General features: G+C 34.2%; 1 protein-coding gene across 1 annotated transcript; it reads right to left on the bottom strand.

Moving 5' to 3' along the window:
• Window positions 1–19625: 19625 nt before the first annotated feature.
• Window positions 19626–24383, bottom strand: LOC128168326 (bone morphogenetic protein 7-like). The gene is made up of 2 exons (XM_052834557.1): window positions 23843–24383; window positions 19626–21039 (listed from the first exon to the last, which is right to left on the bottom strand). Exons 1-2 carry the CDS (start codon window positions 24183–24185, stop codon window positions 20219–20221), a joined length of 1164 nt encoding a protein of 387 aa, XP_052690517.1. The 5' UTR covers window positions 24186–24383; the 3' UTR covers window positions 19626–20218.
• Window positions 24384–24919: the final 536 nt, after the last annotated feature.

Here is a 24919-nt window from a genome sequence, read left to right as displayed (position 1 = left end):
TCAATTTCTCTATGTTGATAGCGGGGTTATATTTATAGATTGCCCACAGTGGTTCGCCATTGAGGGATACAGTATTCTTGTCTTTTCACTGACTACATGGAACAGAGATAAGTTATTATCATTTCCTGTTTTTATTTAACTGCAAAACTATATATACTCTAATTTATTAACAGCCACTGAGTAATTCCTCCCCGTTTCTTAGGAAATCCGATTGTGTTCATTTAGCTACTGATTTTGAATTACGATCTAAAGTTGTCTGCACATGAATGTAAATTATGTATACATTCCTTGAACTTTTTAAACCTGCCTTCAAACGCAATGTTTGCAGGGTTCGGTTCATAATGTGACAAGAGATTTGGAGAGAGGTGTAAATATAAACAGTTAACTGCTTTCTTTGTTGGATCAGAGGGCTTTGAAGATACCATTGCCAAAAAAATGCATTGCCCGCTAACGCGAGGCATGTGATGAACTAATGGCATTTGTCACCATAATGACTGTAATTCACTAGATGACTATAGTCATATATGACTATACATGACTAGATGACTTTAGTCGTACATGTATGTCACTGAACTGACTGAGGAGATTGAATATATTCATTCATGTATTCATTAAGATTGTCAGTCGTGGTGTGAAAGATTCTGATTTAGGTTTTAACGAATGTTAATTGAGTCTATTTAGCTTAAAACATTTTTTTTTCGCAAAAAGTGTACTATTTGCGATATAATGCAAACCTTTGCAAATTAGTGAAAACACATGCGTAATAACGCAAAACTATCGCGAAAAGAAGGCCTTATTCTCGGGAAACATTTCTTTCTAGAATACATTCTCCATGATAAATGCGAAACTCTCGTAAATAAATGCGAGATTTTCATATATATACATGTACTTGTACATGTATCTTTTGCGTTTCTGCCCACTTTTTTTCCGGAAAAAACGCAGCTGCAAAAGTCAGTTAAAATGATTGTTTTTTAATTTATCTGTATAAAATTAATTTGATATGAAATCCTCTAGACATTAACATCTAATTGATTGATATATATAAATTTTCAAAAAAATTAACCAAATACTTTTGTTAATAGACTACCGAAAAAGAATCAAATATCAACCTTTTTTATTATACATTATTATAAGAATTAACTCTTTACCAACTACGAGGTTCTTTACAAGAGTCTTTTTAGACTACAGCGAAGACCCATGGTCAGAGCTTAGTCGGACATACGTTTGGAAATCTGAATTTAGACCCAGTAAGATACTTGCCCCTTTTCAAATTTCCGAGACTTGCTCCTTCGAATACGAACACAAGGATGAGGCTAAGTTGCTCACTTACATGTATTTGAAATGAAAATTAAATGCAAGGGTTTTCCCCTAAACTTTATAATCAAGGAACATGCTTGGAAACGTGACAAATCAGTGATGATTGAGATTTCATCAATTTGTAGATTTTTACATTAATGAAGAGTTCCAGGTGACCAGAAAGGGAGCAATTGGTCGCGAAACAAACTATAATATGAAAAACCTTATTGGTTTTTCTCTACCTGTTAAATGTGCAGTGATTTGAATTTAAAAAAAATAATGACCATAAAAACGTAACGAATTATAAAGTAAATTGATAATAATAGCAACAAGAAGTTACCTATTCTTTTAATTGCGAAAGGTTCAAGTTTCTCGTTGTATCACGGAAAGAAGCACGTCTCTTCATGACTACCTTTTTAGCAACGAAAATGAGTTTAATGGATTTTGTAAGGTTTATGTTTATTAGGATGTCAATCATTCTTTCTCTAGTCATTTACATGTATATGAACGACTGGCCACTCTTTCATTCAATGAATCATTTCTTGATAATGAGGTCAAATCGTGCAGTTTATATCAGAAAATTAGCCTTTATTACGTTGAGGTTAAATATGGTCATCTTTCTGTGATTTCTACTGCCGTAGCAGCAAACACATCAGACGAGACAAAAATATCCGGGAGACAAAAATAACACCAGAGAAACCTTTAAGGGCCCTTAAAATGCGCCTTAATGAAAGGAACACAATCAAGAGAGCCATTGAAGGTCTAGAATAGCAGAAAGAGATACATGACAGTAACCACCGCCGATAATAAAGGATTATCCAAGTGCTGTAAATTCTTTCTGGTGCAGGACGGTTTGGTACAGCCAATCTCAAGGCGTCCGGAATTTATTGGTAATATACTTCTATCTTACTGTTGTCTCAGGAATGCAAAGATGCTCAGCAATTTCAATCTTTCCGACAAGTATTTCAAAACAAATAAACGGAGAGCCAGTGGCTTTAAATGAGTAAACGATCTTCATCCGATGTTTATAATGCATGATGTATTTATTGCTCTCCTATCTTTGTATCAGTTTATCAACAAAACCACCCCAAACGTAAGAGTAACATGTGAGAATTATATATATAGAATAGTGGAAATTCATTGAATTTCTCATTCTCTCTTCACACTGATAAATCCCCTTACATTATCCCGGTGCAAAATATAAGATTAACACAAACCAGCAGTTCATTTAGGAGAATGATATTGGCTGGAAAATAACGACCAAACAATCTGTAAATGTAAATATATTTACGTTGTATTTTCAAAACGATTAAAAATAATGAGAAAATATCAATAAATCAAATATAGAATCAAGATAATCAATAATATGTAAATATTCTTACCAAGAAAAGGCTCTAACCGCAAGTAAGATGTAGCTCGAAAGTTCAACACTGGGGTCCTCGTCCTCCAATTATCGCCGTCAATCGTTCACTACCAGGGCAGCAGGTGCTCGACGACCCACAGGGAAAGGGGGTGTACAGGGGACAGGCCTTCTGCCTAAGTTTTGAATTCCCCGTAACAGCACAAATATAGCTGATTTTCCGATTAAAGAATGTGCTTAAATATGCATATATGTATGTGCTACGTCAATTTCGTTTCTTTTCCGGGTTTTCCTCGTATCATACAAGAGGAAAATCAAATCTCTTCCGCAATCTGCCTAGAGACAAGATTCATGGCAACCAAAATTTTTAAAATGTCCATAGGAACGAAACCACTATGTACAATATCCATGGAAACAAACCATAGAACTATACTCGCGGTACCAAATTTAAGATGTAAAAAAAGATATCGCGAGCTATAATTTTAGTATGTTAAAATTATCTATTATCATATATTTCTATTTTCAATTTTTTTTAAGTATCTGAATTATTTTTTAAGACAACTTGTTCTTGTGAAGTTATGTTATGTGCCCATTTAGAAAAGAAACGTGACAGAACATCGAAGAATTCTTGGTCCCGACCAGCGCGTCAGTACTTTTGTGTAAGAGACTGCACAAGGACGAAGCAGGTTACTTAGGCAACAAGTATGAATTTGTCCGCGGAAATAGCATCTGGTTACGTATATAGGTTTCTTAATGTAGTGGACGTTATCACGGTTATGAGTAGGTTGTGTCCCTGATTTAGGCGCCGAGTAGCAGGAAATTGAGACACAACACCTTTCGGTGCGAATACGCAACCAGCTTTTGCTGTACTACAATCATTGTCTTAAAAGAGACTTTTTGTTTGATAATATTTTTTTTTGTTAAGAGCAGGTGCTAATAAAAAACTTATAACCACAAATCAGTCAGTAGATACTCCCATCACAAATCGATGAATAAATTTTATTTCAATGAAGACATTAATCAGATAACGAAGTCCATTACAGAGAATGATATGCGGTGCTTGTGTTTGCGTGAGCCAAGTCACACCGAACAATACAAATGAACTATTCTTACTTATAGATTATAGGAACCTTCTATTCATGAATTTGGGTTTTTTATTTTCAGTAACAGATCATCTATTATGTATACGTTATTATCAACAAAATATGTACATTTAAGGAGTATTTATATCATGTCCACGAAAGTCAATGTAATTAGATACAATACTTCAATAGAAACGCCCACTTCGCATCAAATATTCATGCCTAATTTGATAAAAAAGATGTGATATTGAACTGAAGATATTGCATTCTACAAATATTGTATCATTCACAACATGCAACAAATTACCAAAAAACAGTTCAAGTATTCTTTACAACGGAGTCCGGGGACACAGCAGACGTCAGTGACGTCAGCACATTAAATAATAATACCACATATTGAAATCGCCCGCCGTTTGGCCTCTCCCCCGATTGTCGTAAAACAGAACGTTCCTTATTACATCTGATATCACTTATTACACTGTTATATGATTGGTGTATAATGTAAGTACATGTAACTTTATCAGGAAGTTTCTTTTCTTCTTACTGTGTGTACTAGTGTGTATGACTACTTAGATTTTTCTGGGATTGTATATACTCTGATGGATAGCCATGTACTCTAGAGCAATAAATGTTTGGAGAAAGGTGTTTCAATCAAAAGTTGATATATCAAATTTAAATCCCTTGTTATCAGATAATTGTGAAATTGATTCGTAGTTTAATTGATAATGATGAAGATTTGAAAACCTGTCTTCGGGTTGTCCCTGCAATGTATAGGCCACACGACCCGGTTTCTTTTGATGATTGCAAATCGAAGTGAAATGGTACCCAGTGACGAGCGAAAAAAGGATTTGTCAGTTTCTTAACGCTATATCAAATGATAGGGAACCACCCATTACGGGCATAATTTTACAATTCTCCAGCCTAATTTCTCACCGTGTCTTGTTCATTCCTTAATCAGTGCCCCATCACCCCCGCACAGCCATGAATGCTATTGCAAAGGCGTTTCTCGGGTAGCTATGATTACCCGGTTAATAATAGTGGGTGTTATATCAACTCAAACGGCCTTTGCTAACTTGGATCATCCTATCTCCATTATTGACTGTGTATCGTGTCTTTTTACTGGTAAACGCAAATATTTTAAGAACATATCAATTTATTACATAAATCAGTAACAAAATACGAAGTGTTCGAAACTTGCAAGAGTCTATAGCATTGGTATGTGGTTTGTATTCGTGCACTTACCTGCCTTACATTGCCTTAGATCACGGGATCTAGGTAATTATAGGCAAACTAACCTAGATTTGCGGACAGGAAAAGATCGACCACAGAAACAAAGAAAATTACTACTTGGAAATCTAAAGAGAAATTTATGTTCAAACTGCATGGATAGAATTTTGTAGAATTTGTGATTTGTTCCGCTATATATCTCCTTTGATACATATTGTTTGCAGTTACTGGTTTGATAACAGAATTATCTATCAGTTATTGACTTTGTCACAAAATCTTTAAAAATTTGGTTATAGTCAAAATATCTATAAAGTAAACAATAGATTAATCAACAAATTTAAATGCAATTTTTATTTGGAATTTTTCATTCCGATTGTACATTTTTTCGCGATTTTTATTTTTTTAGGTGGATTTTAACCTTTTGTTTTTGACATTGAGCTACATGTCAAGTTTATGATAAACATGTGAATTATGCTTCCATTTTACTCATTTAACCTCATACAATACTAGTATTTGATATCAAAACCTAAACATTTTAATGCAAATCTCTTGAACCCTTTAAGGCACAAGTTTCATCTTTTTTGTGTCTTCTACTAACTGAATAACGCAAGTTGTCTACGCTGTTTTGGGATATAACAATGATTGAAGTACACTGTACAGTTTAATGTACGTGACAGTTATCATTATAATCATTCTATATAATAATAAAATTTCATATTGTTAGTAATAATAGTACGTTTTGTGATAAATATAATTCCCTATTTTTAAATGGCAGAAAACATAATTACAGAATTTACCTGCAGATTTGCTTTTCGTGGATGAAACCACGTAATAAATCGTAACAATAATCAGTGTTTTAAATAAAGATAGAAGAGCCAACCCAAATTGTAACATTGCTTCATATTTGGTCATGACGTTCAGTTGCATTGGCTTTTTGATCTAACCCTCTATATTTACATTTTCCAGTGTCTTTGCATGTGATAACGCTACGTATCGATTTTGTACTATATAACCCATAATACAAATGACGCCAAATTGAGGCGCCAGCGGGGTTTGCTAATTTATATTTAAATATTTAATCGTACGATGGCTTAAACTTATATAGATATAAGTAATAAGGAATCATTCCTTGAATATTACGAGGTGATAATTTCGGTCGGGGCGTGATCAAATCTATCATAAAGCCCTTCGGGCTTTATTGGATTTGATCACGCCCCGACCGAAATTATCACATCATAATACTCAAAGAATGATTCCCCATTCCTTATTTAACTCGATCCATCATTAAGCACATGCTTTATTCATTATCATTAAAGTTGTAAATGTTCACTGAAAGTAAATGTAATTATCTTACATTTGCAAGAACAGCTATTGACCATATTAAGAGGATTCAACTGTTCAAGACACCTTAGGCCCACCTCACAGAGATCGGTGTCAAAATGAGCATTGTGAGTTAAGTTTGCGATCGATTGAAATAAGCCAATAAACAAGAAATCGATAATCAGTGATCTGTTTTAATCTTAAGCGGCGTCCTGGTTGTTCAATTATTGGTCTATGAACGGCCCCTTCCAGTGCTGCGGGAGCGTATATTATGTGCCGGGATTTATCTGGCCACTGCCCAGAGTTCGTCGTTTGTAGTCAGTCCGAGTGGGCCAGGGTGGGTGTTTGATTATTTTGATTTCTCATTATGTCGAAGAATCAGGTATTCAACAACAAAGAGCCAGTGTTATGGACCTACAATAAAGCGAAACCAGCAGCAATTGTCCACGCTCGACTTTATTTGGTGATCAGGAACGTACCCTGTTTAAATAAGGTTGTGGTCAATAAACTTGGGCATGAATATCATTTGCTTAAACTTGCACTAAAACGCAATATCATGACCGTTTCTTTTAAGGGGTGATTCTATTTTTTTTTCTAGTTTGTACAGTTGCATATGCTACAAGGACACATCTCGATCATGTTACGTTATAACAGTAAAATGCTGCCAATCTGTTATAGCAATGAGCTTTGATTTTGTTTCTTTAATTCATGTACATTTAAATTAAATTGTAAGACAAAGAAATTATTAATCAGCGATTCATAAATCTGCGATGAGAAATGCACTGATCGATTAATCGTTGTCTAGTAGGCGACTTCCGCTCAAATTGGACAGGGATATTCCGTCATTTGTCAGTACTCCCCCGTGCATATAATTTATCATTAGAAACAGACAGGTTCCGTTTTAAGCAGTGAGATGCGAATCGAAAATATAAAAAGATGTCGATCTATCTTTATGAGCTTCGGGAAGAATGTTACAAGGAAACTTGATCAAATAATCTGCGCATTACTTATTTTAAGAGATCAACACTTTTAACGGTTTATAGAAAAAGGCGTCAAACAATTGAGTAATGGGTTTTTTGTGTGAATCGTACTTTAAAATGCTGGTATATAATAACGAAATTATTCTCTTTCTTGTATGAAAGAATAATATGTTTTTGTTTAAATTACCTTTTAACAATGCGCTTGCTGGCAAATTTTATAACTATTTGACGATTTATAGAACTCTTTGTAGAATCATACACTTTACGCCACTATAAGATTTGGTATATTTGCCCTAATTCTAATGTCAAACTTTGTACTTTGCATCCCGTGACCACGCATACAAAATAATTGAACTACAACATAATGGAGAAATCGTGCGATAAATGTCAGGGAGCACCAAGATGACAAAGCTATTAAGGCTTAAAACTGTTGCTAGTGGTCTAAAAAAGACTGTAATGATCAGTTGACACAGATAGCAAATTATGCTGCAAGATCACTTTTATTATCTGTATTATGAAAAGAAAGAAAACTACTTGATTTTCTTGTTGTAAACACAGTATTACACCAAGCAATATTGGTTACAAATTGTTCCCCTTGATATTAAAGGCGATAAAGGTATTAACGATTTTGAAAATTGGTTATTCCAAAGAAGTGGCATTATCGTCATTCCCAATATCTTACCAAAAAACTGATTTAAAGATAAATTTTGTTTTTTCCATACACAACATAATATTGCATCAAATGAAAGAGGAGGGCTGCTATTTATAAGTGCAGGTCTCAGTAATATTCTACCTTATTTGTCTTATCATTTTACTACAATTAACCTCTATAGTAGGCATGATGTCTATAAAAGAAATAAAATTTTTATAACATTTAAGTACATTCGATAAACACACGTCAACAAGCGATACGAGAGCACGCAATTGCTTTACATAAAACTTTACATGATACACGGTACATGCATTTCTTTTATACTCCTATAGTGATAAGTGATATTGGACACGTGATTCTGACATCATGTGCAACGAGACTAGGTTTATATCGAAGAGACGTGTATATCACAGCTATGCAGTAACTGACCTATTTTTTTTCTGAAATGATGTCATACTTGAATGTCTGCCTCGGTCGTGTGCTACTTGTTGTCAGTCCATTTGAATTGATGGCGTCATCATTTAGATAACCTTTCAGGTAACTGTTTCCGTGACAGAGTGTAACAGGAAAACTGGGATATAGATGAATGGATGTTTGTGCATGTACTTCATCATCGCATATTTAGGTATTAAAAAACCCCAAAAGTGGAACAATGAGCATTTCTTGCTAGGTCCTAGTCAATTATTAATGCACGAAATGTACTCATCCACACTGTGCATTACGATATCGTTTCCAGTAGCAAATTTAACATATTTGCGATTCATATCCGCGCATCGACTGTTTAAGAATTCGAAACGGATTTTCTTTTGAAATTTCTCAAAATGCAGAAAAGGAAAAAGCAGGCATACATACAATCACAAAAATTCAAATTGTCTTGTCTAAACTCTTATGTACTAGCAAGTTAAGAAAGGCGACAAAGGTCTGTAGAATATAGCACAAATACAATGGAACTAGGGTAAGGTGCCAGATGGTCAATTTCCACACGTAACATTCCCGTGGCCGAACATAATGCTTGTCTTTATTTTGAAAATTGAATTAGATCAAACTACGAAATGAGACCAATAAATCTATATAGAATACAATATGAGGATAAATCACATAATTTAGTAGACTACATTTGCCGAATTACAAAAGATATACAAATAACTGCAAATTTCACACTCACTTGTTTTCGCACTTCACCACTTCTACTTAAAATGATCCTGTAGTTTGTTACAACTTTGTAAATCGGTGCTTTGTTCTTTCTTTCTTAATAAATATTAATTCTTTTATCAAAATATACAATACATGAATACTTTTTGATTTAATATTGCAAAAAAATATAATGTGTCTAGAAGGATGTCGTAACATTACATCATAGTACCTGCATGTATGTACAAACAAGAAGGGACAGATAAAGATGTGTTTACCGGGGAGGCGGGGGTAGGGGGGTAGGGTAGGAGAAAGGAATCTTTTATTGTGTTGAAGAAGGGAGAGTACAAGTTTTACTTTCGGTAACTTTACAATAAATTTCTGTAATAAATCCAAATCCTCCAGTGGACACCTCTTGATCCCACCCATTCCCGCTAGATCACTGCATGACAGCGGAGTCTTACTCTTATTCTGTGAACTACATGAAAAGTATCATGTCAACAATCGGACATCTTCCATGTCCAATACATACATGTATTCCTTTTTCAATATTGTCAACATGGCGATGTATACAACATTGATACAATATCAACATAACATCGTACGACATCGTCGACATTGCCGATATTTCTTTGACGTTAACATTGTCGACTTCGTAACATCGACGGTGTTTAACCGATATCGAGTTTACACCGTCGACTTTGCTGACATTTCTTTGACGTTTACATCGTCCACATTGTCGACATGGCAATGTATACGATGTTGAACCGATATTGAATTTACATTGGTTACATCGCAGAAAGGGTACGATGGAGACACGATGTCAAACAACATTGCGATGTTGACGATATAAACATGAAAGAAGATGCACGATGTCGATTCGATGTCGGTCAATATTGCTATTTCGACAGCCCCACTTACTTTCTTGAACTTTACAACTATATTGTAAATATGTAAATATGTTTGGTCTTCCTATGTACCTCTTGTACCATTATATGGTGTTGAGTGGAATAAACTGAACTGAACTGACAATGTTGTCTATGAAACAGGATTAAAAAAATACGATGTCGACCCGATGTCGATGAACGTTGCGATGTGGACGATGTAAACAAGACAGAAGATCCACAATGTAGACACAATGTCAACTCGATGTTGGTCAACATTGCGATCTCGACAATATTGATAAAACATTGTGTATTGGACATACCTCATAAATTGCACACCTTTGATTGCTGTTACTATAATTGTTATTTGGGCAAATTGCAGGTAATATGAAACCCTTCCCCATGTTACCACTATGAATGTACATGTAATTTTTGGGATTCTTCCGAGGAATTCCGCGGCAAGACTCAGCGTCATAAATAAACTCTACATGTTAATTAAATAGCAATGAACTTTTTAGCCAGATTTTTTTCTGTTCAGTTATTTCCGGAATAATACACTAACATCATAAATCCAGGTGCGGTTGCATTGCTTTATTGCAGAATACAAGCTCATTTCAATGTTATATTAGTTTTAACAAAATTCAAGCGATATCCTTGCTTTTTATTGGCCTGTTTTCTGACCATACCATGTCCCGTTTGGTTTGAACCTAACCAGGGCCGCTTAAAACCTTGTATTTTATTATTTTATGACCAAGAAAAACCACAAACTGCATAATGAGATGAAACCTTTTACAATAATTTGTATCTCATAATTTTTCTGGTAAAGTATGTTTACTTACGCCTATACACAATCCTTGACTAATTAATGTAAACAATGCTATACAAATTATTAATCTGGTCTACACCTCCCGACCCCCCCCCCCCCACCAAAAATAATAATAAAAACCAAAAAATAAAAATAAAAAGTTCATTATTTTTTCCATTCCATTTGACAAAAAAGACAGTATATTTGAAATTAAACATTAATATGGAAATTAATTTGAATGTCATTGTCTTAGATAAAATTGCGTAAATTTTCAGCGTGAACTTGTCTTTTTACAGGCATTCGCAGTCATCAAAATACGCAATCTAAAAGGACCACTTATTGTTCGATCTCAATAAAAATAAGAGAAATAACACTTACTCATTTCATATTCGAACACGATTAACAAAAAATGCAATAAGGTCTTTAAAGATTGAAATTTAGCTGAAAATAAACATAAATTAAACAATTGATTTTACAAGGAAACCCAGAAGGTGGTATTGATTTATGTGCATTCAACCGATACATTGTCTTTTTAAGAATTTTATGCATTTAGTATTGCTATCTCTTGCATAATTGCGACAAAAAGAGCGTATTTTTTTGCTTGAAATACATTTGTATACTGTGTTACCGATATTTGTTGAAGAACTTAAAGCATAAAGCTTATTCTTTGTAAACAATTACATATTCAGAGCAAAATTTAATTCTACCTTCTTGATTGCACTTTTGATAATAAAAAGTAACGGCTATCTGTGAAAGAATTCAAACTAAAATGACCCCATATAGCTAATTTAAAAGCTTAGAAAGCTATTTTGATGATCAACTCTTGAAAGAATAATTTTGCATGAAATTTAACTATACCTATCCAAAAAGGCGATAGTTTTAGTTCTTAAAGTTATAGTGTACTTATGAAGTACCTCAATAACGAGCGATATATAATACTAAAACTATCAAAGCAATGACAAAACTGGGGATTCTTGGTGCATGTGCATAACAATGGTCAATTAATCAGTCTATTAATTAATTGTGGTATGTGACATCTGTAAAAATCGGAATCAGACTTATCATTTTTAGAAATATATTTTTTTTAAAGTTTTTTATGCGTTTATTTGTGGTCAAAATCAAGCATTATATGTGATAAAAATAATTCTTCATACGAAATAAAGAACATTAATATTGTAGAATTTTTCAAAATCTAAAATTATATACGTGTACTTTTATCCATAATGTTTTTCCATCTAGACTTCTAAATTAATAAAAATGTGTGTTATAGATTACTTGTATGTATTTTCCTGCAAAGTTCAACATCTTAAATGTCTTACTTGAAAAACAAAGGAAAACGTGTAGTTGTTTAATATCGACGATCTGAATGTCACGAAGAGCTAACAAATCGTCCATCAATCCGTGCTGTCAGTCCTAATGCACCAAAAGCAATATGTAGGGCAATATTGGAACGGTTCCTTCTGCATAAAGAACTATATATGATATTAATCAAATTTGGCCCCCATAATTCGCTATTTTTAAAGTGATCCAGGTACAATAATTTGTTGAGTTATTTTATAAAAGAGTTGACATTGAATATGTTTTTCACCTATTTATTTGATTTATATGCACTCACTGGCAGTATATGACGTCAGAAGTGACGCTATTTTTATAATTCGATCAAAATTATAATAATCAAAAATTGTCATTTTTCTTATCTTTTTTCGAATGGGAAATATAGAGCGACTCTTTGAACAAGAACGAACTTTTTGTCACTTAAAAGTACTGGAGAGACACATCAAGCAGTCGCTCAATGTTTCCTTTAAAAAAACTGTTTCAAAACAAGCCATTTTTTGCTAAAAATGCGAGAATGGCGGGAAAAGGTCATTTTTTTTAAATTGTGGGCACAAAATCAAAATGTTATGAAAAAACTTCAAATGTATATTTGTACAAATAAAACAAAGAATTACAGTAAAATGACAATGTTCATTTAAGGGGGCCATTTTAGGCTCAAACCATATATAGTCCTTTCACTGACGAATAATTTTTTTATCAAACACATGTATGCGTCCTCATAAATGAATTTAATGAGTTAAAAAAATGACCAAATGTTTTAAACATCACGGGCCTCTTTTACAGACAGATTAATAAGATTATTCAAACTTCATCATTTAATATCCTGAACTCAAAAAGGAGTCACATTCTTTAAACTCAGCCCAATTTAACTTGCCCTATCTAGCAATATCTCTATTTATTCCCAAGTGATTACTTCCTTTACACGTAATTTATTAACAACTTTGACACCGTTATCGTTAAAGCCTCTTATACTTTCATTTATATATTGCGCGTGTATAAAAGAGGATCGGCACCTTGTATTTTGATCAGAATTGGCAGAACCTTGGAGTATTACCCCCAATAGACATGCACCTTGTTGTCTAAACCCAGATTCCTTTGGTATGATTTTATAAAATTTTATTGAAAATATTGTAGCTGAAGATATATGAGGCAGCATGTTATAGATATTTGTGGAAGTAGGGCAGTCATCCGACAGATGATGAGATTGTTAAATTCTATAGAAAGATTGAAAGATTAAACAGCGAGTACATTGGGTGTTGAACGGATAAAATTTAACCTACTCCTCCAAGAGACTGAAGATTAATGTGAAGTTCGAAGCTCACTTTGAAATGAACTTTGCTTCTGTCTCGTCGTTGTTAAAATCCATCTAAAACCATTATTAAATTTTCATGTAAAAAGGACAAAGAATATATCTCAATATTTCTTTACTAATCACCGATAGTTACGCTAGCCCTACTGGGATTTGAAGTGACACGACCCAATTTAATTCTTCACTTTGGTTGCATTTACGGTAAAGAGATAAGAAGGAAATCTTGCAAAAGCGAAATGTTTTAAACTTTTTACAGCAGTATAATATACATGGTATGAAGCCAGGATTGTTCATGTACCACACAAAAAAATTCATTTGTTTTCACGAAATTAAAATCAGTTGCAAAACAGTTATATAGCTGGTGGGTTCATTTTATTAATCATCCAGAATCTTAATCACTTTCTTTCTCTGTCTGGCTCTGCTATGTCATTTCCTCTCCCACACGCCGAGTGTTGCGCTGCATGTAGACACGAGACAGACCCAGAGGTGTACGTGATGGTCCCAGCAAACGATGAAAAAAATTTAAATATTCGCAAGAATATGCACCTTTGAATATGTACATAGTAGTATATAGAAAAAATAATCTTTGTACAAGTATAAAATATACATAAAATCTGTTATAAATTGATGTCAAAGAATTTTACAAGCAAGCAAAATTATCCAGGTTTAATTTGACAATGCTGTAACGCGAAATTATCTCCGATCTAACAAAGGGACATTTGAAACAGTCCTGAGATGGTCATAAAATACTTAGACAAGATAATTGTATGAGATATACTAGCAAAATTACCTTCGTATTAGAATTGTCCGGCAACGCATGCTTTTAGAGCAAAGAATGTTTTTTGAAATTGGTCAATTATGCGTCTTTGGAGATGTTTTTTATTCGTGTACTTCAGGGCTTTAGTGTTTTTTTTTCAAATTTTCTTTATTGCCAAAGTTGTTCAAGTGCAGTTTTAACCCTGCTTGTTCCTGATAAGAAAGTATGTATTTAGTTAAAGTCCCTCATTAGAGGTATTCAGTACCCTTACGTTGGCTAACGTGATGTTAGCAATTTGTTCCCTCCTCCAGTTTGTGAAGGATGCTGTCCTTTAATTTCATTCCACTGTGTTAAAAGACTGCAAACGGACAGAGAGATTGAATCTGACAATTGACTCGTGGCATAGTAACAAAGTCCCTTAAGGAAGAAGACTTTTTGTTGAGAATTTACTTCTCTCCGCTATAACTAATCAAACCAAGCATGTAAAATTAATTTTTTCATATATTATATCTTGCATTAGTCAGATAAAAAAAGATAAACTAAACATTTGTAGATTTTTGTAAAAGAAAAAAATCTTTCAATTTCTGTGTGTGTAATTATCTAGTAATGGCTTTCCATCTCTTTTTTTTATGAAAAAGCATATGGTTAGACAAAAAGCACTGAATTTTACTTGAAAGAAAAAGAAACGTTTGTAATACAGTGTCGCTAAACAAGAAATGTGAGAAGTTTTTGACCTATAACCATGACTTATTTCAAACATAACCTTAACTAAACCTTTGGCCCTTACCATTTAGAAGACAAACACTTATCTTTATTCCTCGATGATATCATATCATTGGGGGTATCATCAGCTCAAAGCTAGAAGTGAACCGGTTGGAATAGAAAGATATACGTATCCAGCTTATTTTGACCCGGTCTAGAATTTGTTACTATATGCACAGTTTTCGATATAATTGATGTATTCCAACTCAGTAACTGTGGGAACAAAAAAAAAAGGGGGGGGGGCTCACAAAAAAGATCAATGTAAGTAAGTGATCTTTATGCTCTGGATGTTCTAAAATATTTATCTTCTTTATAGAATTTGAGAGAAGAGATTAATTTCATAATGAAGAAATCAACCGAAACGAAAATTTTAATAACTTGTGCAGGCATTAAATGATATTCTAAGTCGTAATCTCATTGAAAGTACCATTATAATTAACACGGTGACTTTTAAAATTAAATCCTCTTAAGAACACTAGAGTAACCCCAGCTTAGTGGCCGTGGTGCGAGTTAACCAGGGAATGAAATAAAAAGGCCCCGGCAGCAAGCCTTTGGCAGGGTCGTTTGTAAGTCTTAAAGTACCCAAACCTGATGACGGGATATGATTTATTTTAACATGCAAATGCATAGATTTTATGCTGATATATTAGACTGTGTTTGCGGGGGTTTACAGGTCGATCAATGGTGCATGTTACACGGAGTGGGTGACACAAATCTAAGGTGAATTGATATTAAATGGTAATTGCAAGATCAAAGAGGTTTCAATAAAAAAGATAATTATCTTACACCTCAACTGCTCCGAGAAGTATTGTGCTGTTTTATCAAATAGCTAGTTACGTTGCAGTTTGGAAAAAAGAAAGATTGATATTAAAAAGCGAACGTGTATCTTCTTTAGTATGATGCCAGGGAAACGTATTAATACAAGTATGATAGCACACTCTTTATTAATGAGAAAAAAGAAGATAAATTGGTATACAAATTCCTTGAGAGTACGTAAAAGTGAAAAGTTTGTGTGTTCGTTTGTACCGAACGACTTGGCTGAATTAAGAAGAATATTTACATAGAGGCAAGTGCCAAAGTAATGGATTGGGTACGGACTCGATTGTTAGTTAACAGACACGGGTCAACTTTTAGAGGTGTGAATCGGATGTCAGATAAGGAGAAACATCCATCAATTTATCACTACAGACACTGTCCCATGTGATACACGTAAATATTGTCACCAGTATTTTACGGAAAATACCACACACGTATTGTCAACAAAGAAAACACACGGGGATTGACTCTATTTCAGAAAAACCTTTCACGCCTTGAATTATAAAAATACATACTTATTAAGACTTTCACCAAAGGTGCTCGATCCCACACGATGGTGAAATATTAAATTACCTGTGTCAGTCATAGTACCAACACTTGAGTCAGAGCAAAACGGACATCTGTGTAGCTTGGGGTCCGAGCGCTATGGTCAGACCTTTTGTTGTCGGTTAATTACTGAGAATCATCCCTTCTCGAGATACCACCCCGATGAACAGCTAGACCTTATTCCAGTCCCCGTGATATTTAAAGATGGTCTGTCATTGATTCTACAAAAGGCATATAAGATTAGTCGTGTTTTCATGAGTCCGGCGATTACAAAGGCTCGTAAAACATTAATGGATATGATGAAGGTTGAATAGGTTAATGCAATAAAGCACTGATTTTGGTGATGTGCCGAAATGGCACGCCCACGCAGGGGAAATATACAGAGATAAAACGAGTCTCCAACCATCCACCTAATTGTAGGAGTCTGGGGTAACGACTTCTTCTTTACTTCTAAGTGACGCGAGATAAAGGTCTAATTGCCGCAAAAAATACCCATCAGTGACATTTTTCAAAGGCCAGCTTCTTAGGAAACTCAAATTGGTGGAAGAATTACAAAGAAAATTGTAAAATATTTTACACTGTAGGACGGTGGAGACGAATTTGAAGTTGGAATCTATTTGTGGAATTTATGTGCGCGATGCGTTTAGTATAGAGGTCTTGTAATATCTGAAGTAAGATGACGAACCCAAGGAATAAGACACCACCTCCCCCATAATAAAAGTGGTTGACAGGGGACATAAACATAAAACTGAATTTTGAAAACATCAAAGTACCTTTTTAAAAGAGTTTTGATAAATTTAATCAAGGTGTTGATGATGAATCACGTCTTCTTCGTTGAAGAGAGACAAAATCTTAAAAGAGGTAGACATTCCACACGTTTGTAAAATACATAAGATTTAAAGGGGCATGGTCAATATTTTGGTCAAAAATTATTTTTCCGATTTTAATGTTTACAATGCTTCAGTGGGGCATTTTTAATAGGCAACCATGATTTTAGTGTCATTTGTTGAGTTACAGGCGAGTTACAAAGCTTACAAATCTTTGCCATGTAAACAAAGCTTTTGTTTATATTTTGAATGTTGAAGTGAAAATTCCAATTCTAGACCTAAAAGGAATATGTTAAACGTTAGGAACTGTTTATCTATACTTAAAATGAATAAGAAGATAGAAAATCAGCTTAAAAAAAGATTTTTTATTGGTATATTCAACCTATATAAACAAAAACAGAATACGAGCCTTGTTCACATGACACATATTTTTGAGCTCTGTATCTTGCTTGAAACTTAAAGACTGATTCTCAAATTTAATTTGATCATTAGAAATGCATTCCTAAAGCATTGTAAATAATAAAAAAAAAAAAAAAAATAGAATTTGACAAAAATCGTGACCATGCCCCTTTAAAGAATGCTACTAACATCATAAGAATAAATAATGAGCACGGATTTTTCCTTTTAGACTATTATATCTTCACTTTACATTGATTTTATTATCACTTTGAAATATCGCATAGGTGGCGTTTCTTGAGATCAACAATCAACAATGTCCAATTGCAAATTATCAGCGTACATAAATGGTAATAGATATTGTTTACAAATACAACTTATTGTTTTGAGTGCCCTTTCTGTGGTCTAACAAATACTTTAGCAATCTGTGAGAATGTAGAGCAAAGGTTTGACGTATAACGTGAAAAGGCCCTTCGTAAATTGTCTTATATCATTACTGTAAAAAGTTAATCGAACAATACTTGCATGGGCGTTTTTTCATTAACTGTTCATTTCAACATTTCATAAAAGGCCTTATACCATCTTTTGAATATTTTGATTTAAAGTTGTCGGCTGAGGTGCCAATGGCCGCGGTAAGCCTTTGCTGTTTATGGTATACGGTATTGTGAGTTCTCGGTAATTAGTCAATAGTAAGCCAAACTCTATACGTCACGTGTCTGTGAGTTTCAATACCATAAGGCAGCAATTGATTATAGTGATGGTTTATAGAATAGTCTACAGGTATATAAAGGTGTACATAATTTCGTCACAGCGCCAATCGGCATTAATGTCCATTCAATTAATAAGCAAAATAAGCAGGGATAAGGTCTTTATATAATACTTGTATAGAGTTTGTTCATCCCAAAGTTCGAACCTACCACTGTCCCGATTTATTTTTACGTTTACCTTTATGACAATTTGAACACTGAACAATTGAGCATCAAACATTTGATAAGATTTGCATAGCTGAAGCTTTGTAGAGTTTTAAAAACTGAGATAATTATGTTGAAAACGAATGATTAGAATTCTACCATGTGCCATGTTCAAACACACTTGCTCCATTTTCTGAACAGAAGGTGACTTGGCAAATTTGTTAGTTCATATAGAAACTGGTAATAAGCATTGGGCCATTCAAACACAAATAATTTATTACTTTGTATCGAACGTTTATCTTTGAATGCTTAATATCATTCCTTTAATTCTTGTCTGAGAATTATACACGTCTTTTTTTCTCTAGTTGAATTAAACTCTTTTGACTTTGTGACCTTAAAATTCAGCAATTTGGGTCAATAATTATTAATTATTTTAATTTACTTCTTGTCACATCTTCCCGCTTCTGATCTACGAATGTTTCAGTCGTTAGATTTTCCTCGCAAACTGTCTGATGTCCAAAAACGAGAGCTCAAATATAGTGCAGTCTACCCAAAATACCGAAGTACTAGAGTCATAAAGATTTTATTTTTTACAAAGAATGATAATATGTTTTAGAATTATTAAATTTTAAGTTACTTCTGTAGCAATTTGTGCAGATTTTGATTACTGCTAACGACTACAAAATGTAAACCAGTTCCTCCTTTGGTGTACACTCTGTTGATTCCGATTCGTGCTTAGCTCTACTTACAGACTCTAAATCAACACACAGCAGGCCAATTACTACGTGTTATCATGCTGCGCTTAAAAAAACCCTAAATCTTCTCGTTAAATAATGTCTTCTATTTTAAATATTACATATGATGACTGGAAAATAATGTCGAAGCCTGAAGACCCCTTCAAGCAGCCGACCTTGTACAGAAATCGATACTTGTACAGAATTTTCTCTTTCTGTAAATGCTAATTAGTTTTATATTTAGGATCAGCTCCTTGGGGTATGTCGTTTATTATTTCCATTTAAACGATTCTCTCCCGATTTACCTTCAAATATCAAAAATTGCTGGATAACAGCGGTTTATAAATTCTTTGTATTGATATATAACCTTCGTAAATTGTGTTCTAAGGAGTAGAGGAATTTTATAGAACGCCTTGAAGACAAAAGCGAAATTTGACTTTCGCCTACATCATCAGAAAGTCTAACTCTAAGTACAAAGAGAACGCCAAGACGGTATTTCAAATTTCTGTAACAATAACGAATTTAATAAGTTAACAACTGAACATTTAAAGAACATTCATAAAACATTCACACTGATAAATACAAACATCTTGTGATCACAGTTCATGCTCACTAACATGAGATTCTACCCCGCCTCAAGTCACGTGACCTTAAAGATTCATAGTGGTCATTTTGAACACATCAAAAAATTACATTGCGAAGAACCACGGGTAAGCGGCTTGTTTAAAAATGGAAAAAAAATCCCCCGCTTAAAGGATCGTTGCTTCGATTGCGCTTGCGCTGTCACTCGTTCAAAACTACAAACAATTTACTAACCTTGGAACTCATAAAAACTGAGTAGAAATAATCAAGTAAAAATAAGCGTTGAGTAGATTGTTGTGTTGCGCGATTTTAAGAGGTAAAATATCTCAATTTGATAAATTCAGTACCCTTTGTTCAAGCATATGAATTGCCAACCTTGGACGCCTTTTTATGTTCAACACATCTGTTAAGAAGCAATTTTGATACACAAAGTGGAAATTGGGAAACGATTTTGGCTTAATTTTTGAACACAAAAGGATAATTCACACCTAAGCGATAAGTTCCTCTCATGCGCACTTGCAGTCCTCTACGATCATATCAGGATAATCCGTGAACTGATATTTGCCACTGCTGTCTTTATGCAGTATAGTGAGTGGACTTAGTTTGGATGGAACGCAACAAGGTTTGGGGAATTTGTTTGGATAAAGAGCGTGGAGTCTAGCCTGAATCCCCGCAAATGTATTGGCCATTTTAAACCGGTCGGGACAACTTCCGTCGCAATAATGCGCCTCGTAATCGGGTGGAGCTATAATCCAGTCATTCCAGCCCAGATCACTAAATGCAATAGTTGTAGTAAAGCGACAGCACCTACTTTCTCCATCGCCTTTAACACAATCTCTTCTTTCTATATCGTTTTGTCTTTTCACTCGTTTCAAAATCGAACGTTCATGAGTTTTCATTTCTAAAATAGGTAGTATGACATTGGGGATTGTTGTATTAGTAGAAGATTTTGAGCTCATTCGTTCCGTAATGTTAAGTGATGGAAAGACTAATTGACCAGCATCAAGTCCATCAACAAAAATTTCAATTCCATTATTAAGTTCCGGATCTTCGATCCAGTCTTGAACGACTTGGGTAACATCAAATATTTCCCATCCGTCTCTACTTAAATCTATTGTTCTGGATTCGACTAGCGTGTCTATTACTTGGTTCTTGTTAAAAAGTTTGATTTCTACTTCGGTTGTGCGTGTTGTAGCGAGAGACGTATGCTTGAACAGTTTTAGTCTTGCACTAGATACAGCTCTCTCCCTTGTATGATCCTCTGGGTGTTTCAATTCAGGTACGACAAATAGTTTCAATCTCTTTTCGTTGGACGCCTTTTCATTTCCTGCAAAAATAAAAAAAAAACTGATGAACACTAAATGCATATCTATTATGGCTAGTTTCTGAAGTTTATTATAAATAGCGGCTTGAATACAAGATAAAAATACCACCACCTTGAACCCAGCAAAGAATTTTGATAATAGCATGTGCTATAAACTTCGACAAAATTAGTAAAATATTTATTCTTGATTGACGATCTCTGACAAGATTTACGATCAAAATAATGCCGTGCTGTACATGGGTAGATAAGCTATTGTTTCAGAAGATCTCTCAACTTAATCCAAGTATTTAAAGAATTTGGCTGAATTCTTTTGAACGCGCTGAACTAAAACACAATGTGTTTGTAAATAAAGCATCGCTAGGAAATGCCTTCTGTGGAATATTTGACTTCATAAAATTGACGTTTGGCCATGCTCAAGATATCCAAAAAAAAATTTCAATGAAATTATTAAAAATTACAACTAATTAGCAAGATTCTTTTTTATTTTATATAGCCAAAATATTTGGCTAGGGTTTTTTTCTTCAGATTAACTTAGTAACTATTGCTTTTAATTCAAGAGTTGTGAACGTCGTGGATTTGATCACGATCAAAGAATTCCCAGGTACTTTAAATGGTACTACTAATGTGTACTAATGTGTACTAATGCACTGTTAGACTGATAACAACGAGTGAAATGTGGGGCCAGTCACGAACCTTAGCAAGAATGCTCGTTGACTCTGTTTGACTCGGTGGTTCTGCGCAAGTGCTAGAAAGTTTCACACATTCTAGATAGCATCTCATGTAGGGGGTCTTGCGGACACGCCAAGTTTTTTCTGTCCGATACCGTTTTGCGGTTTTCGTAACAAAGTCTTTAGAAATCAGCTGTGGATACCACCAGGATTTTCTGATGTTTTAAATTCATTGAAAAAACGTACAATAGCTTTTGTAGAGGATTTATGCCGATTTCATTGAAAATATACTGAATCTGTTTACTTTTGACGTCTTTTTTCAACATCTGAACAGTTTTCGTACTTGTTTACATATACTACCCGAAAAATATTGAGGGCGGTTTTATTATTTAAGTTTAAAGAAAGTGCCCGCGTGATTCGAACGCGTACAAATAATGTTGATTGATGTATAGAGCGCATACACAAAAAATTCTGAAAGAATATTCCAATGTCGGTCTTTCCATTATTAAATGTCAAACGTATTGTTAATACAATTCAAACATCATTTTCAATCTTCGTTTGCCATTTAGAACAACTATTCAAATAATATTCTATCATTACAGAGTGGATAGATACATTTTGGACTGATTGAATTTCTTAACAAGACATGAATAAATTGGCTATGATTGCGTACCTATGCTCGCGTTTACCAAAGATCCCGAATTGTTATCGACGAATTGTACTTCTTCTGTTAGTTTTATCTGTCACAAAATGGTTAAAAGCTGTGCGGATACTAGAGGGCCAAAGAACAGTCAATAAGACACAATGTATCTGATTGTAATAGCGGTGTCTGGTAAGAGGCCCGACGGTGACGAAACAGAAACGTTCACGGTGAAGGTCTCCTGCTCACCAGTTAAAGAAAATCTAGAACCATTCCTTGAGATTAATTTTTTGAGCCTAGTGCTTGCATACCAGACATAAAAACCACAAATCTGTTTAACGACTCAATGGCAAGGTTGGATGCCGTTTGAATTGTGTAATCGAAATAATCTTTTTTTTTAAATGTTTCATTAACAGTTTTTAGATTTGGTGCGAATTTGACTGATGGTTGCAAAATGTGCAGACTCATAAGGGAAATTTGTTTTCTTCACTCTGCTTAAAGTTGAACAACATTCATTTTTGTCATTTAATTTACACAATTTACATTTTATTGATGTGCAAATTGAAAATTGAAGACTTGAAGAATTGAAAAGAATTGAAAAGAAATTCTCTTTATAAAGTCAAGCTAACGATTTAAGCCATCAACACCCTATCTGTCCTTATTTTCTTTATCTACCGATTCACTGGTCCAGAATACTTTACTTATAGATTCGACGCATTTTTGGATTGTTAAGAGATCTAGGATAAAAATAAATATATGGAGTGTATTTAGACGAAAAAATGGTGTATCCTGCCTAATTCATCTTATTCGCATTCAATTTTCCCAGGTTACTGTCTAGGTTGAACAGAATTCAAACCTATATATTTCGTACTTTTAAATGCAAAAAAGAAAATAGGCATTTGAATAACAATAGAAAATCTGGCAAAAATCAATTGATAGGAGCTTATATTTTTCGATAAACCTGAACACCGCGTTTGAAAGATCTCGTACTTTATTTAATGCACTTTGTGAACGGGGCAGCGATTAAATTGCATTGGAACAATTCAAGTGAAATGTTAAGTTATGGCCTTGGCTAACGGCACTAGGGCTACAGGTATTTTGATAAACATCCCGACGCATCGATGGCGTCCGTTTGATTTCTATAGCAGCTTTATTCAATATTCATAACACTTAGAGAGATGTCAGGTATTCTTTATTCCACGCGAAATTAGCATCACGACGCGTGGATGTTTTCTGCACGGTTTGTTTTATTGAATAGCCACTAGAGTGAAGATTTTATTACAGTCATTAACAAGATGACACCATGAAGATGCGCCTATTAAAAGTGAAAGTACAAGGTTATAAAACTCGATAGTGAATATTTGACATTGCTATCATTTTTCAAATGCCGGAAACTTTATTAGATAAATAAATGTCGGATACTGTACTTTAGAAGTTATGTAGTGCCAAATTGATATCGGACGACCACCGTCGTAAAGAGTCTATCGGAATGTCTTACCTGGCCTAAGGTTATAGCGATGCATTCTGGCAGTTCCCGTGATCGGTTCCGATTCTTGAGGATAATTCCTATCCCTTTTCCGCATGTAGTTCCTATACATTTGAATTAACTTCCTTTTCTCTGCAATTGTTTCGTTAAATGAAGTCACACGGGGCACATTCTTATACTGCAAACCATCGAGAATTTTTTGCTTGAAGACTTCGATTCTGTGTGAGTCAGTGCGCTCCTGATGGTCAGTCCCAGCAAACGTGGTCACAGAGGCGGGCTTGGCGAAACTTACGATGGTCAACTGCACGACCGTTATTAACACGGTAGGAAAAGTACATTCATAGTATAATTTCATAGCGTGATGCAGATCAATCCAAGAGGGCTTTGTCTGTTTCCACAGCAGCAGTGAAGTTTCTGCGCAAATAACAGACAGTTTGTCATAATAAAATGTTATAATTTCTGAAAGGTATTTTAACAATAGTCAATAGATTGTTGAAACATACAGTATATATACACACACACAGTCCGATTTTAAACTCTGGGTTGTTCTCTTCATTGAATAATATTTTGTAGGTTGGTTTGGCTCCGCCCCCTACCACGTGGAAATGTTTATACTTGTTGCCCAATAAATATTCTAATATGATTGTTACTTTATACTTGAAATGAATAATCATTGGTCGATGCAAAAATTGACGTCACTTCATTCATTTACACCCTTATAGAAACCGCTGATTGATAACTTATTCTTCGGATTCTATCAGGAGTATATGTTCATTTTTTTATATTAAAAAATTCTATGAAGATATAGGTCATGCAGGAGTAATTGATTCTTCTCTAGTATGCTTGACAGAAAATGCGTAATTAGTGTTAATAAAATTGTACGACATTAACATTTCCATGTACTTTAGAAAATTCAAGGTTAAGTGAACGCTTCATTATTCATATTTCAGAATACATTTTTTACTTACATGCATAATATGATTTATGGAAACCGGGATATAAATAGAATGACTTGTTAGTCTTAGCGTATAACGTACTAATTACAACCGGAGGATTAGCGCAGCGATCTGAAGTATTTTAAATCTGAAG

Source organism: Crassostrea angulata, chromosome 10, assembly GCF_025612915.1.
Source record: "Crassostrea angulata isolate pt1a10 chromosome 10, ASM2561291v2, whole genome shotgun sequence".
In the NCBI taxonomy this organism is placed as follows: domain Eukaryota; kingdom Metazoa; phylum Mollusca; class Bivalvia; order Ostreida; family Ostreidae; genus Magallana; species Magallana angulata.
Note: the sequence above shows the minus strand (reverse complement) of the source record. Positions and strands in the feature narration are given on the sequence as shown.